This window comes from Euwallacea similis, chromosome 11 (genome assembly GCF_039881205.1).
Source record: "Euwallacea similis isolate ESF13 chromosome 11, ESF131.1, whole genome shotgun sequence".
Taxonomy (NCBI): Eukaryota; Metazoa; Arthropoda; class Insecta; order Coleoptera; family Curculionidae; genus Euwallacea; species Euwallacea similis.
The window spans coordinates 1,192,755-1,206,171 of record NC_089619.1 but is presented as its reverse complement, the minus strand read 5'-3'; the positions used below and the strand labels follow the sequence as shown (position 1 = coordinate 1,206,171).

Sequence of the window (13,417 nt, the reverse complement as noted above, 5' to 3'; positions counted from 1 at the left end):
TCAATTCTAATTTAAATTAGGTGATCCCCATTTGAGTTGTAATAGAAAATAGGGAAATCCTCGGTATAAATTTTATATTCGGTTATTGTTTGCAATGTTGTATTTTACTGCAGATCATTGAATTGATTAGTTCTAAAAATAATTAAACAACACCGTTTTGGAGCTCTAGTATTTACTTCGCAGTAACTTCAATTCAAATATACAGTAGTGTAAAATTTGTGGAAATTGCCATTTCAGGAATGTATATGAATAGTAAAAGAATTTATAATATTGGAAATTATTTTTATTTTTTAGTTTATTTCTTGTAATATACCGAATGTTGTTCAGGTGGGGTTACCTATGTCACAATTGGACCAAATTTTGCATTTTTCAACAAAAAGTTACTATTAATAAAAGTTTTTGCTTGTTGCAAAAATACCTTTCATCCTGAGAAATAATTATTTCCTTATACGAGGAGCTCAGAATCTTTCAAAACATGGTTTTGACTTTAGAGTAAACTAACTCTACTTCTTATTTTTAAGCAGAATGTTACTTAAAAAAGTTACTTAGAATTACTTTAATGGTAAAAATTCAAAATTTCAATTATGTTTATTTTGAAATTGATAAATAACTCTTAAGTCAACTAAAGATACTGCTACTGCTAAGAAGCTGCTAAGAAAAATAGATACTTCTTTCCCCAATTTCCAGATAAAAATTCGTCATCGCTATCTTCTAGTGTATACAGAATTTCTGGTATGTATACTTTAAAGTTATTAATTTTTAAAACTGCATGAATATGCGTCTAGCTAATATTTAGATGATCCCACCTTTTCCTTCAGGGTAGCTTCGAATTTTGTGCCATCGGCTCCATAACTGATACCGTCGCTGCATCATCTTCATTGATCCATGCCTCTTTACGTTTTTCACATCATCTGTTCGATAAAATTTTCGTAGAAGTTTCTTTAAGTTCTCTCGACTGACTTGTATCTCACTCTCTGACTTGTATCTGTCAAAACCTGCTTATAAATTGTTTACAAGTATTTATCTGCCTATGAAATAGCAGTATCTTATTTCTTTAATTGGATTAAGAGTTATTTATCAATTTTAAAACAAAAACAATTGAAATTTTGGATTTTGACTATTAAAGTAATTCTAAGCAACTTCTTCAAGTAACATTTTGCTTAAAAATATGAAATAGAGTTAGTTTACTCCTAAGACAAAACCATGTTTTGAAAGATTCTGAGTTCCTCGTATGAGGAAATAATTTTTTCTTAGGATGAAAGCTGTTTTTACAACAAGCAAAAACTTTTATGAATAGTGACTTTCTGTTGAAAAATGCTAATTTGGTGCATTTGTGATATAGGCAACCCCATTTGAAGACACCCGGTATATTTAATTCTAAGTGTGTCCAGAATTTGAAGAATTAAAGAAGAATTACAAGAAATAAATAAATAAATAATAGAAATTAAAAAAGTGAAAAATTCGCTCACATTGATGAAGGCTAGGAATTTTATAATAAAAATTAAATGTTTATACATGTATACGGAGACTGAAAGTTTGTTAAGTTAATGATATTATAATGTTTGATTATTTTGTTATTTTGTAAGTTAAATATAAAAAAAAGAAGAGTATTTTTTAATAATTATTTCCACAGTTATTAGCATTTGAACGTAAAAGTGTCGAAAGACACCTCTTGGTCGAGATAGGTAGGTATTCACAAAATTGTGATAGAAATAATGTTAAAATCTGCCATGGCTTCTAATCTTAAGAGTATATATCAAATTATATCATTAGTCGATAGTAAAACTATATACGGTGACGTAGTTTTATATATATTTATATATTAATAATAAAAAATCAATAGGAGCCTCAAATAATTTTCATCTTCTAGATTTGTAACAACAGACCTCATATCGTATATACTTAAAATTAGTAATCAACAGATATTTCACGTAAATATGTCATTACGAGGGGTAAAGAAAAGACTAAAAACTGTTTTACAACTTTGACACCCTGTATCTCGATAACAAAGCATTTCCAGACCCTTCAAGAATTCACCTTAAAATCACCGCTATATGCCATTAACCAACACTCTCTATTTTGTGACAAAGAACTTTCCATAATTTGACTACCCCGAAACAATCAATCTTACTTCAGATGGGAACTTTTTTTGTAAGACCTAACAAAACATTAAGCCCAGAAGGATATCGGTAGTTTTGGCCATATTAGAACAATTTCCCCTCACCTGTTATTTATATAAATTGCGTAGGTATATTAAATCGACAAAAGACGTCAGAGATGGTACAAATTCTAAATAATACGTCTACAAGAACAACAGGTTTAAATATTCGATCTCGGGTGATTTATTGTTGTACCCATATTGAAACAAAGCTTACTAGAGCTCTCCAAAGAGACTTTTTTTACATACGAGTATTAGCAGGTAGAACTTTAGAGAAACTTACCGAGTTCCACAATAGTCTCCAGGGAATTCACAATTGCGAATATGAAGCCTCCGTTTTTTGTTTCTGGCTTTGCATTGATGAGAACTGCAAATTCTTCACTTAAGGTATCAGGAAGAATCTGCTTGTAGGCCATTTTCACGTCGGACCCGACCCGAAAACCAAAAGCTGGGAATCCATCTTCGCTTTCGCCTACGTATTGCGTTTTGTGGTCCTGAAGAGGGATGGTAACGGCATCTAGGAGATTGTACTCGAAGACTTAAAAAAAGACAAAAAATCGGAGTTTAGTATAATGCCTAGAAATACATTAAAACTAAAGTAGAATGCACAAAATGACCTCCTTGCAATAAAATTATTATTTTATGACGCATCGTGTTTTAAGAGCAGTTAATTTTCTACTTTCGTTTTAAGGCATGAGCAGCATAATGTGTTGGCCCTATACATTATATGCACATAAACCTGATGAAACCAATAAGAAGAAACACGTGTCCCAGCACATCCTCTTTTCAATTCTACTTGAACGTTCTATTACTTTTCCGGACTTACTGCTAACTTTTATATGGGATCTGAAAGTTCTGGAACTGGCCTTAATTTTTCCAGCATAAATATATCAATTTTCTTTGGTAACTTAAAGAAGAGTTTTAGCACTTTTTCGTGGCTCAACCATAGCACTTTAATGTGGTACAATAAATCGTCATACTCAGTTTCAATACATTTAAGAAAACTTTTAAATTGTCTATGATTAAGTCCAGCTTTTCTTATAAAATTTAGTGCAGAAACGGCGATAGACATCACGTGCATTAAATTAAGCGTTTTTCCACATAAAATCTGTCGATTGAAAAATTTCGATACGCTTTTATACACCATTAATATTAAATAGAGTGAATAATTATGATTTTTTTAAAGTGAAGTGTCAAAGGCCGAATTTGGCCCGCGCGCCGTAATTTGAGGACTCTTGTTCTAGAGCATTCACATAAGTCGCAGAGTTGGCTTCGCTCATTATGTACATTTTCATGTTCATGTCCTAAAGATGTCCATGTTTTACATTCACATCACGAATAGTCATTATTTGAGGTTCATTTGTGATTTATGGTAAAAAAAACTCTATTAATATAAGGCGCTTTTTAAGTATTAACGAAACATTCACAAAGAGGACTGTTATTGGCAAGCCAGGCACACGGAAAACACTTCATGGTTTTTTTGCCTTTGCCGACGCTTAACGCGATATTATCATCATTTCCATAAAAAAGGACAATAATGTTCCGTCCCCCGTTATTAAAATTTTTGATTATATTGCTTAGAAACAAGCTGGAAAAAGTCCATTTTGACGTATTAAAAGCTGAATTCGTTTGTTAAAAACTGGGAATTTATTCTCGATAATTCCACTCATGTAAAAAAATGCAATTAAATCATAGCTCGATATCGGAAAAATCATTTTAGTACTTTAAATGGCAAAGCTACCGTTATTCATTAAAAAGTGGGTTTGGGATGCAAATAAAGAGGAGATTTCATCATTAATGCGATATAAATTTTCTAAAATGACAGAAGAGGTTGCATTCAAACTAATGTTAAAGAGGACAACGTATTTCCCTTGACTATTTCGAATGCAGTGCTTAATGTTTATAAATTTCCATATTAGTTATTAATCACGGTATAAAATTGACCCTACGGGTACATCATCCCTAAATCGTTACCCAACTGCACTTTTGGGAAGTATAAAACCCACGATTTGCAGTTTCCCGGAGTATTTGAGTTTCGTATGTAAATAGCATTTGGAGTTGTTGGTTTTCGCGGAGTTTGACCCCAATTTAATACCGACTCAATTTTGGTGTTTATTCTAAGGTGCCCTGCAGGATGTTTTCTTTCACCCCATTTGGCAGAAATTTACTTTGCAAAAATGTGTAATCGGTAGTGAAATGATGGGTCCCTAAGCACATCTTCAAGAAATTTGCACTAGTAACACGAACTTTACCTTTTGACACTACATACTGTCATGTCAAAATTGATATAAAATTTGACATTTCCTGAATTTCTAATCTCATTTAATTGTCAAATTTGACTAGTATCACTATATGATTAGTAAACACAGTGGCGCTCTCTCAACGGATTTATGGAGTTTATACAGAAAGGTAATAGATACACGGAATCAGACCAAATTTGTTCGCGAATTCACGCAAATTTGCGAACTTTCTTATTACTGCTTTAGGTTCAAACAAACATTCCCTTTTTTCTACAAGAATCTCCGGTAAACAAAACCCTCGTGTTCCGTATCACTGACCGTGAAATATTACAAATGTATAATGTATATAATGCCCTTCTGGTCTAAAGCTCGCCGTCTATCTTCACTTTGTTTGAATTCTAAACGTCCTATTTTCATTTAATATGAAATATTTATGTTTTTGCCGAGCGGACACGATCCATATTCAGCAATAATTCAACAAATTTGCAAACGAGCACGCCGTATAATATTTGGAATTTCTTTTATAGCCCTGGGCGGCAACTTTTCGGTTGAAAAATTCCGAAATTTCCCATTTAAGCCACGTAAATTGTCAGGAAGTTCTCTCAGTTTATAGATAATGAAAAAACTAGTTACTGCAATAATAACGTATAGATCTGCATCAAATCATGTGGAATTTATAATTATTAGCGAGCAATATTCGAGGAGGCATTGTAATTGAAATATGGAAATTAATTAAGTGTGGTGTATGGCTATTAATATTACATTAACTTTGTGAGCGTTTATGGTTTTAACATTCCTGGTGCAACCGAAATAATTGGTTAAACATCATCCACATCGGAATGAAACCACATCAGGATGAATAATAATGTGGTATTTATTTGGTCTGAATTCGCCAAATTCCGCACTATACCCTGTGAATCATTCACACAACAGATAATTTGGTAGAAGATTATTTAAAGACGGCAATTCTATATAAAAAAATATAATATTTGTTTTGTTTATTTTTTTACTCTATTTTGTTTAGTATTTTTCATAAATTTTTTTGTATTTTATCAATGAACTATTTTATACGCCATTTGCATTTTCATCTATTCAAACCTGACAATCGATGTAGATCTACACCCAGTTTGAAGAAGCAAATGCTACTTTTTGTATCTGGCAATTGCATGTCAAGACACACAGAAAGTCGGAATGGTAAACTCAATATTGCCCCAAATCCGACGAAGAATTTCAATCACCGATCTCCGGAGAATTCCATAGAGTAAATTAAAAACAAACTAGGGCTAAGAAAGTGCACAGCAAAGCGAGATCCATTGGGAAAAATCTCTGCCTTCTGTTTGCAGAAATAAAGGAAAACTTGCTACGTTCCAGATGTTTTAAAACAGCTTTTAAATAGCAATTTTAGGGAGTTTTAGGAATATTCTTTTAAAGTGTTGAGGGAAAAGTGCTTTACCTTATGAGTGGAAATTTTGGATGAATAATGACACAACGTTATATAACATTTTTCTTCTAATTCTGAAAAATGGAGTGACAGTTTGTGTAATCGCCATTGTTGACTAGATGGGTTTCATTTCGTAACGAGTTACAATGTGATAAAACTAACTGTCTTCTGCATATTTCTACTGAACGATGGCAGGAAAAAAAATTTAATTATTGACTCTAGAACATTTATTCTTGGTTTATTGTCCCCTATTCCACCACTCCTTATAAAAAAAAGTAAAAGCGATGTTGTTTCGTTTATAAAAAGATATGTACGATCTCAAGAATTTTAGGTTAATCCTATGACGAATTCTTTATGATCGAACTGACCTAAGGGTTGTTCACTCGATTCTTCAACTCTTACGGTTTAGACCTCCATAGATTCCGCAAATTTGTAGCGTTTTGTGTAGAAATCTTGCCATTGACATGCAATTTGAATATTATCCAAAAATGTACAGGAGGAGTAGTTTTATTTAAAAGTTGTTGAAGTTAAAAGTAAAATAATTGCTACCTTCGGGGAATTTAAATTCAGGTCAATGTTTATCTACCATCAGGACTCTTTGTTTGTTCGTTTAAAAAGAACGATGGTGTGGCCAAATCGGATTAGCACAGTTGTAATCTTGGTCAATTTTATTCGTTTCGCCGAATTAGTTTCCTCGATCAGAAACAACTCTAGTACGATATCGCCTCGTCATTTCGATAAGAATTTTAAAAAATATGGCCGCAATGTCACCCAACACTGTCAAAAGTAGTTATATCCCTTGGATTATAATATCCCCATTTACTGTTTAGAATTTGTTGTGGAGTTGCTCCTACGCTCATTCGCGTTATCGGCTGGACAAGAAAATTCCCCACACACTATGTAAGCAATACATTCTTTGGTGTTTAATTTGAAGAGATTTAAAGTGTAATGTGATATTTCCACTTTAAAGAAATGAAAATCGTATCACAAACTAATCTAGCCGGAACATTAGTGTCCAACCCCAGCGATCCCGACAAGACAGAGATCAATTCAATTTAACCCTGCTACGTTATCAGCACAAAGCGATTTTTCCTTTGGTTCCGGGATGTTACTAAATTGAGGCCAGATGATGAAATCCGCCTTTTTCCTTTAAAGGTAATTTTGCTAAATTTTAATTAGGATAAGTGAAAAACCCCCTCTATTTAGGACCGATTGCCGTTGATTCAAAACAGATTGGTCAGCACTTCAAACATATTGGGAAGCATGTAATCCTGGAACTTGAGAAAATTAAGATAATTTTGGAAGTGGAAATATATAGGGTGTTCGTTCCTTGAAAAAATCAAAACGTATTTCCAAAATTTGAGTGTTTTCCCAATACCTCTGAAAATTACAGGAATTTTCCTAGCTGTAAAACTTGAACTTCGAATGTTCTAACTTCCTATCTGTTATGCTTACCATGGCGGAGCTTCAGATACGGACACCCTGTATACGGACTTGAATAGCCACGTAATTTCTGTCGTAGTGCAATATCTAAAGGTAAAACTTGATTCCGGCAACGGATCATTCACAAATTAGTGCTGCATAAAGAAGTCATTAAGGCATCTCGTAATAATGACTTTTTCACAAGTACACCACTGAGAGCTAATTTACTCGATCAACGATGGTGCAGAGAACAATGTATAACAACTTTAATCAAATGAATTCGCCATTAAAATTTTAATTGGCATTGAATAGCAGAGCGTCTGAAGGTAGGAATAACCCTAGAAGGGTCCAAACGGCATATTTAATGTATGCCTCGTATGGGCAAATAACAGAGATAATTCGACAAATGGATTCTCTATCCCTACAAATAATTTTGGACTGGAGGGTTAACTGTTGTTTAGTTGTACACAAAGGGATTCCATTGCTTGTTTAACATTTAAGTGAAATTTGCTCAAAATTCGGAAAAGTAAGCATTATTTACCGTAACGCACAGTATCTCTTTACATTTTCCTAATAGACTACCAATTGAGAACTTCAGGGGAAATAATTTATACCCTTGATTTCCGCCCTGAACAGACCCAATCAATAATTGCTAAGATAAGTTTTCGGCTATCGGTTTCGGGATTAATTAATTTACCAACTTTCGAAGAGGTTGTTTCTTGCAACGGGGGCGATAAATATTTTAGGGAACACCTATTAGGAAGGCATTATCGATTTTAAAGCTTCGCCTTAAGCACGAAAAAGCCCGGCTGTGCCATCAACTTCCGGTCCATTGTTTACAGCAAATGTAACTTCTGCTTTCTAAATGGCCCCTGCTTTAATTCAGCCCTTAATTTATACTTCTTTACAGTTAAGCTCACCTCATTACCATCTGTGGCCCATGTTGACAGTATAATGAAGCGCCGACGGCTTGTTTAAATGAAAAAAAGCAAACTTGACGGTGCGACATGCCCCATTTCCATGGTTTATTTCTTTCACTGCTCACAATGGGGACGAGACAAAATGTTTATGTGTGAATGTGGACTCGCCCTGGTATCAGAGACCAAGATAGTCGATAAGGAAGAAGCTCAACATTAATGGCATTTTATTAACCTATGCAGCCGTTTTATAACGCTGGGCTTAAACGGTTTCTAACACCGAAAAGCACTTTTATACCCCCATTTACAAGCAATATTGCCTATTAGCTCAGCTCTCCAACTTCCCCGGGTGAGGCTTAATATTTATTTAAGTAGCCAATTTTATGGACACAGCTACAATTAAGATTTTATTATGTGGCGTTAAACTTGTGTCAATTAACGATTAGAAATTGATAAAGGATCTATTGAGTCGAGTTTTGGAAAGATTCCAGGGAAAAATCTGCTCGTAAAATCCACTCCAAGTACTTTTATGACTGATTATGAAAAATCGTGCCGCGTTTCCCATTTTCGCTTCACACATAAAAGCAGTAAAGTGGCATAACAAACATCGTATTGATGCTATAAATAATTCCAAAATGGAATTTTTGTCAGCATGAGTGTAATATTTAAAATAGCCCAATTTAAATCGGCCTACGAACGTTTCGCGGTATTAAAACTCCCTCTCGTGCCGATTTTGCTTTGTTAAACTCGGTGTAGCTATACGTTGAGCGATTTTTATTATTTGCTTTGTTGTTAGTTCTGAATAGTTAGGTAAGAAAACAAGACGCACGAAGAACATAAAAATATAACGAGTAAAACGGTCCCACTTAAAATATAATGTCGATTCTGATGCAATTTTTTGGGTAACATTGTATGTTTAACGTATTGGCTTATTGGTACACTCTGCGCATTTTTCTATAATTTTCTTGCTTTTTACTGTTTTTTATTGGTTTGTCAGCAGTAGTAACAAACCCGATTTTTTTCCGTTTATCTCCATTTCAAAATGGCTTTGACGTTCCTCTATCTGATTGATGACCTTGTATTAAACTTTGAGGACAAGGGTGACAAAAGATAAAATACTGAACGATTCTATGGGGATCGTGTGGTGAGGAAACGGTCGGTAAGAGTTGAGAAATTACTGCAGTTTAGCAATATGGTAAGAAGAACTAGTGGTGGCTATTTAGATTTTTTTTAAACAGTATACAATGCGTTCAATAAAAACGGTTTCTACTGGTACGTCTAAGTATCTGACATTACTAGAAATTTCAATATTTCTCTCATTTCGGCAACAAACCAATGAATACACCAATTGAAAACAAGTCCATTTAAAGGTCGGCTCTAAAACACTATTTGTTGTAATGGAATCATACATTCCCTATAACAAGAATTTTATTCTCATCTATTTTGAGACTTTGCCTGCATAGATTAAAATCCGTAATTTCCCGAAAGGGCCTGGTGTGAAGCAACTTCGGATAATTGTGCTTAACACCCGGCCATTTATGCAAACTTTAATGCGGTGCTTTAGAGCTTTTTCAAATCCGAAGCTCTAAAGCTCTACGGACCACTTTAAAAATCAACAAAAATTCCTACTGCACTTGTCGTTTCAGCTTTAACAACTTTTCTCGCCTTTCATTAGAGCTGACTTTTCTATAGATCAAATTTTAAAAAAGTTTACGAATATGATAATGAATTAGTTCTTAAAGAACATTAAAATTATATTACTGAACAACTAAGGAGTATTAATCAAAACTAAAAGAACTCGAACAACTGCAACGCTATAACCAGATGTAAATGAATCAGGACTTGATATATGATAATGGCCCTTGATTTAAAGCATCTAATGAGCATGCTCTTAGTTCAAACGCTCGTGTAGTTTCATTTTCAAAGAGACTAATTTTAGCTGAATGATTTACTGATTTGCTTCAAATGCCTTACGCATGAGCGGTTATTATACGCACACTTTGTCCTTGCATCTTATACAATGTCACCTATAAAGTCCGCAACATATGGGAAATTCTTTTACTTATGATTTTGGATAAATGTTGACTTTGCCTTCGAGTTGTGCTTCAGAAATAATGAGAAATGACATACAAATCGAAAAACAAACGACTGTCTATAACTGTCAAATTGCATTTTTTTTCAAAAACATTCAAATTCTACCATTATTTCTCAAAATTTTTAAAAATCACTAAGGAAAAAGTTTTTCAGTTTCTTACTTTCTACCTATATGCCAATTTTTAGCTTTCTCGGACGATTGACTTGATCCCACTGGATTTTTCTTATGGGGTTTCTAAAACAAAACATTTATAAACAAATACCCTTTCGCGGTGTCGATCATTTTGAGAGATTTATTCGATAATGTATTTTAAACATATAATTCGCAAGTCATCAAGAATTCACTGAAAGAGGTTTCTAGAAGGACAACACTTTGTATTGAACACGATGAAAGACATGCAGAAACGTGATTTACAATAATTAATTGATTTCCTTGGTAACTTTCGTTCAAATGTTTTCAAGGCGCTCTTATAGGTTTTAAAGTTCGCTTTGGCTTCTAAATGATATCTGTTTGGAAAAGATACACAATAGCCATATAATACATAATGTAGCCATTTTACGCTAATATTTGTTTACATCTAATTCTGTGTCAATAAACTTTATAAAAATACCGGAATAAGGGAACCTGAACATTTGTTTTATAAACTATTATAGATCAACTTTGCAGTAGTGACGTAGTTTTTAATTAATTTTACATTTTCTTCAAAAAGATTAATTTATTAGAACTTTAACTAATAAATACTCATTCAGACAATTACTTTGATATATTGTAATTATTTTTACAAGGTTGCTGACCGATTTGTATACTTCCGAAATTCAGGAATACAATTTTTTTTTTAAATTAAAATCGTCCATGAAAATTGAAAATTAGTAGATGGGTAGGAAATAAGAAATTGAGAAACTTTTTCCTTTGTGATTTTTAAAAATTTTGAGAAATAATGGTAGCTTTTGAAAAAAAATTGTAATTTGACAGTTATAGATAATTATTTCTCATAATTTCTGAAGCAAAACCCGAAGACAAAGTCAAAATATACCCAAAATAAGTAAAACAATTTTTCCTATGATGCGGACTTTATAGGTCACTCTGTATATTCAACCGTAAAAATTCTTATTGGAAGAAATAGCATTTATGTGCATACATATATATTTACTCCAGAAGAGCAAGTAAATTTATTTATATGATGGCTCAAACTCTCCATTCCGAATAGTTTATTTGAAGTATGGGTTTCATGGCCTCCATTCAACTATTCACACCACATTCCACCGTCCTTTATGAGTTGCTATTGAAGTTCTGTAAGGGCTCTAAAATGCCTTTATTCCCTGAATCCCTAAATTCTTGTTTAAATACTCCTGAATTATTTCCCTCTAGTCGTATATGCTGTAATTGAGTTGAGCGTAAAGATGGAACTTATTGCTTAATAAAACATTTGGACTTCAAATGATAACTTCGAATTTTGCTCTGGGTATTGCGCATTTCGCCATAGGGGCATGATTCATGCCATCAAAAGAAAAACAAGCTTGTGGAATGTAAAAGGTCCTTGCAGGTAATAGGAAAAAATGCCTGGCAATGCAATTTCTTCTAATACGAGCTAACTAAGGCCAAGGGGATTTTTTCTGAGTTTATCTTAATTTTTCCCCCTAGCATGATCCCGCTATAATAATTCTTTATGAAGTGCGTATAAGTTTTATTTCTTTATTTCGTGAGGCGTCGACGAAATTGCAGGAAGGAAAATTGTCATAAATCTTATGAATATGGCGAAAAAAGAGAAACAATATCGCCATCCTATACAGTTGTGTTTGGCCTACGTCAATGTTTCCCACTCTTGGTTAATACTAATTGCTATACAGCGCTTTTAAACTGGCAATCATTAAACACCATTGACATTATTTATGTAACCGGTTGGGAAAAGTACTATTTTGTGCAACAAACAGATGTCTCAGAGAACAAACATTGATCGAATAGTGTAAATTACACTAAATTAAATAACGACAAATTTAAAATAAATATACTTAAAAACCATAAAATTAGCTTCACGGATTTAGAAAAATACAAATTAATACCTCATAACAGTGAAACACCTCATTTTTATGGTGTTTCTGAAACTCACAAAAATAACGTACCCTTAAAGCCCATTGTTATCAGCATAATTTCATCCACATATCTCGGGTATTTTTTTTGTTCACGAGGAAAACCTTCAATAAGACACCTGATCAGATGTTTAGGTGATCAAGTAATATGAGATCACCGAAGCTTCTATCTACTAAAAACCTCGGGGATTCCTGTCGAACCAACCTCCGACGGCCCAGAACTGTCCCTGAGGGATATAAGCGTCGGAGTCGAAGAAGCACGTGTGGTTTTAATTAGCTGGTTACCCTTTTGCGCCCAGTTGTTATTTTCCCTTTTATCTTGCTCTAATGTATTTATTTTTTCTTTGACCTTTTTGTGCATTTTTTATTTCTCTCCTTGTGTTTTGTGCCGTTCCGTTATGGAAAAACAGATGTTTCATCTTCTTGTGCGGCTCGCTCCATCCGCTCTTTTCCCTTGACCATTGCGTAAATGGTTTCGCTGTAACGATCCCATTTTAACTTGCTCTTCAGCATTCTGTTAAATAGGGATTTCAGAATCAAGGTCTCTATGCAAGCGATCAGCTCGGCTCTTTGTTCTTGAAAAATTGAGCACTGGAAAATCCAATATCCCGTGGTATCGGAGATTCCGCAGTCCCTGCAATTTGGACCCGTTTTTCTTATCCGGTGCGTGAAGTTTCTAAAACTTCCATGGTGGCCATAAGAGCCTGTGTTAGGTAGTAATTTAGGCATTTATGTCGGCATGGCGTCCACACAGTTCTAGATCAGGGTCACTGTCGTTTGTCCTCCAGATTCGTCCACCGTTCTTGCCACTTTTGAACGATCGTTTTCCTTGTTTCTCGTCTTTTCCTATCTGTTATTCTCGGAAGCTGACTTAACACAATCCTTTCTTCTACCAAGAGATCGATAAGAGAAGTCACCACCAGTATCTGCCTCGAGTAATACTGTGTGGTATGTACATACAGGGTGGTGAAAAAAGGTAAGTGAAATTGGCGGACATATTTTAATGGCTAATTTTATATTTGAAAATATGAAGAAATGTGAATATAAATATGAGGCA

At 33.9% G+C, this 13,417-nt stretch overlaps 1 protein-coding gene across 7 annotated transcripts in view; it reads right to left on the bottom strand.

The window, feature by feature from the left end:
• Window positions 1-13,417, bottom strand: part of Mp (Multiplexin) — a 209,594-nt gene that overhangs the window by 146,527 nt on the left and 49,650 nt on the right. For all 7 annotated transcript variants that reach the window (XM_066394763.1, XM_066394766.1, XM_066394767.1 and 4 more), the window contains exon 3: window positions 2,442-2,696. In XM_066394763.1, coding sequence (XP_066250860.1) covers window positions 2,442-2,696 — 255 coding nt within the window. The remainder of the gene's footprint in view (window positions 1-2,441; window positions 2,697-13,417) is intronic.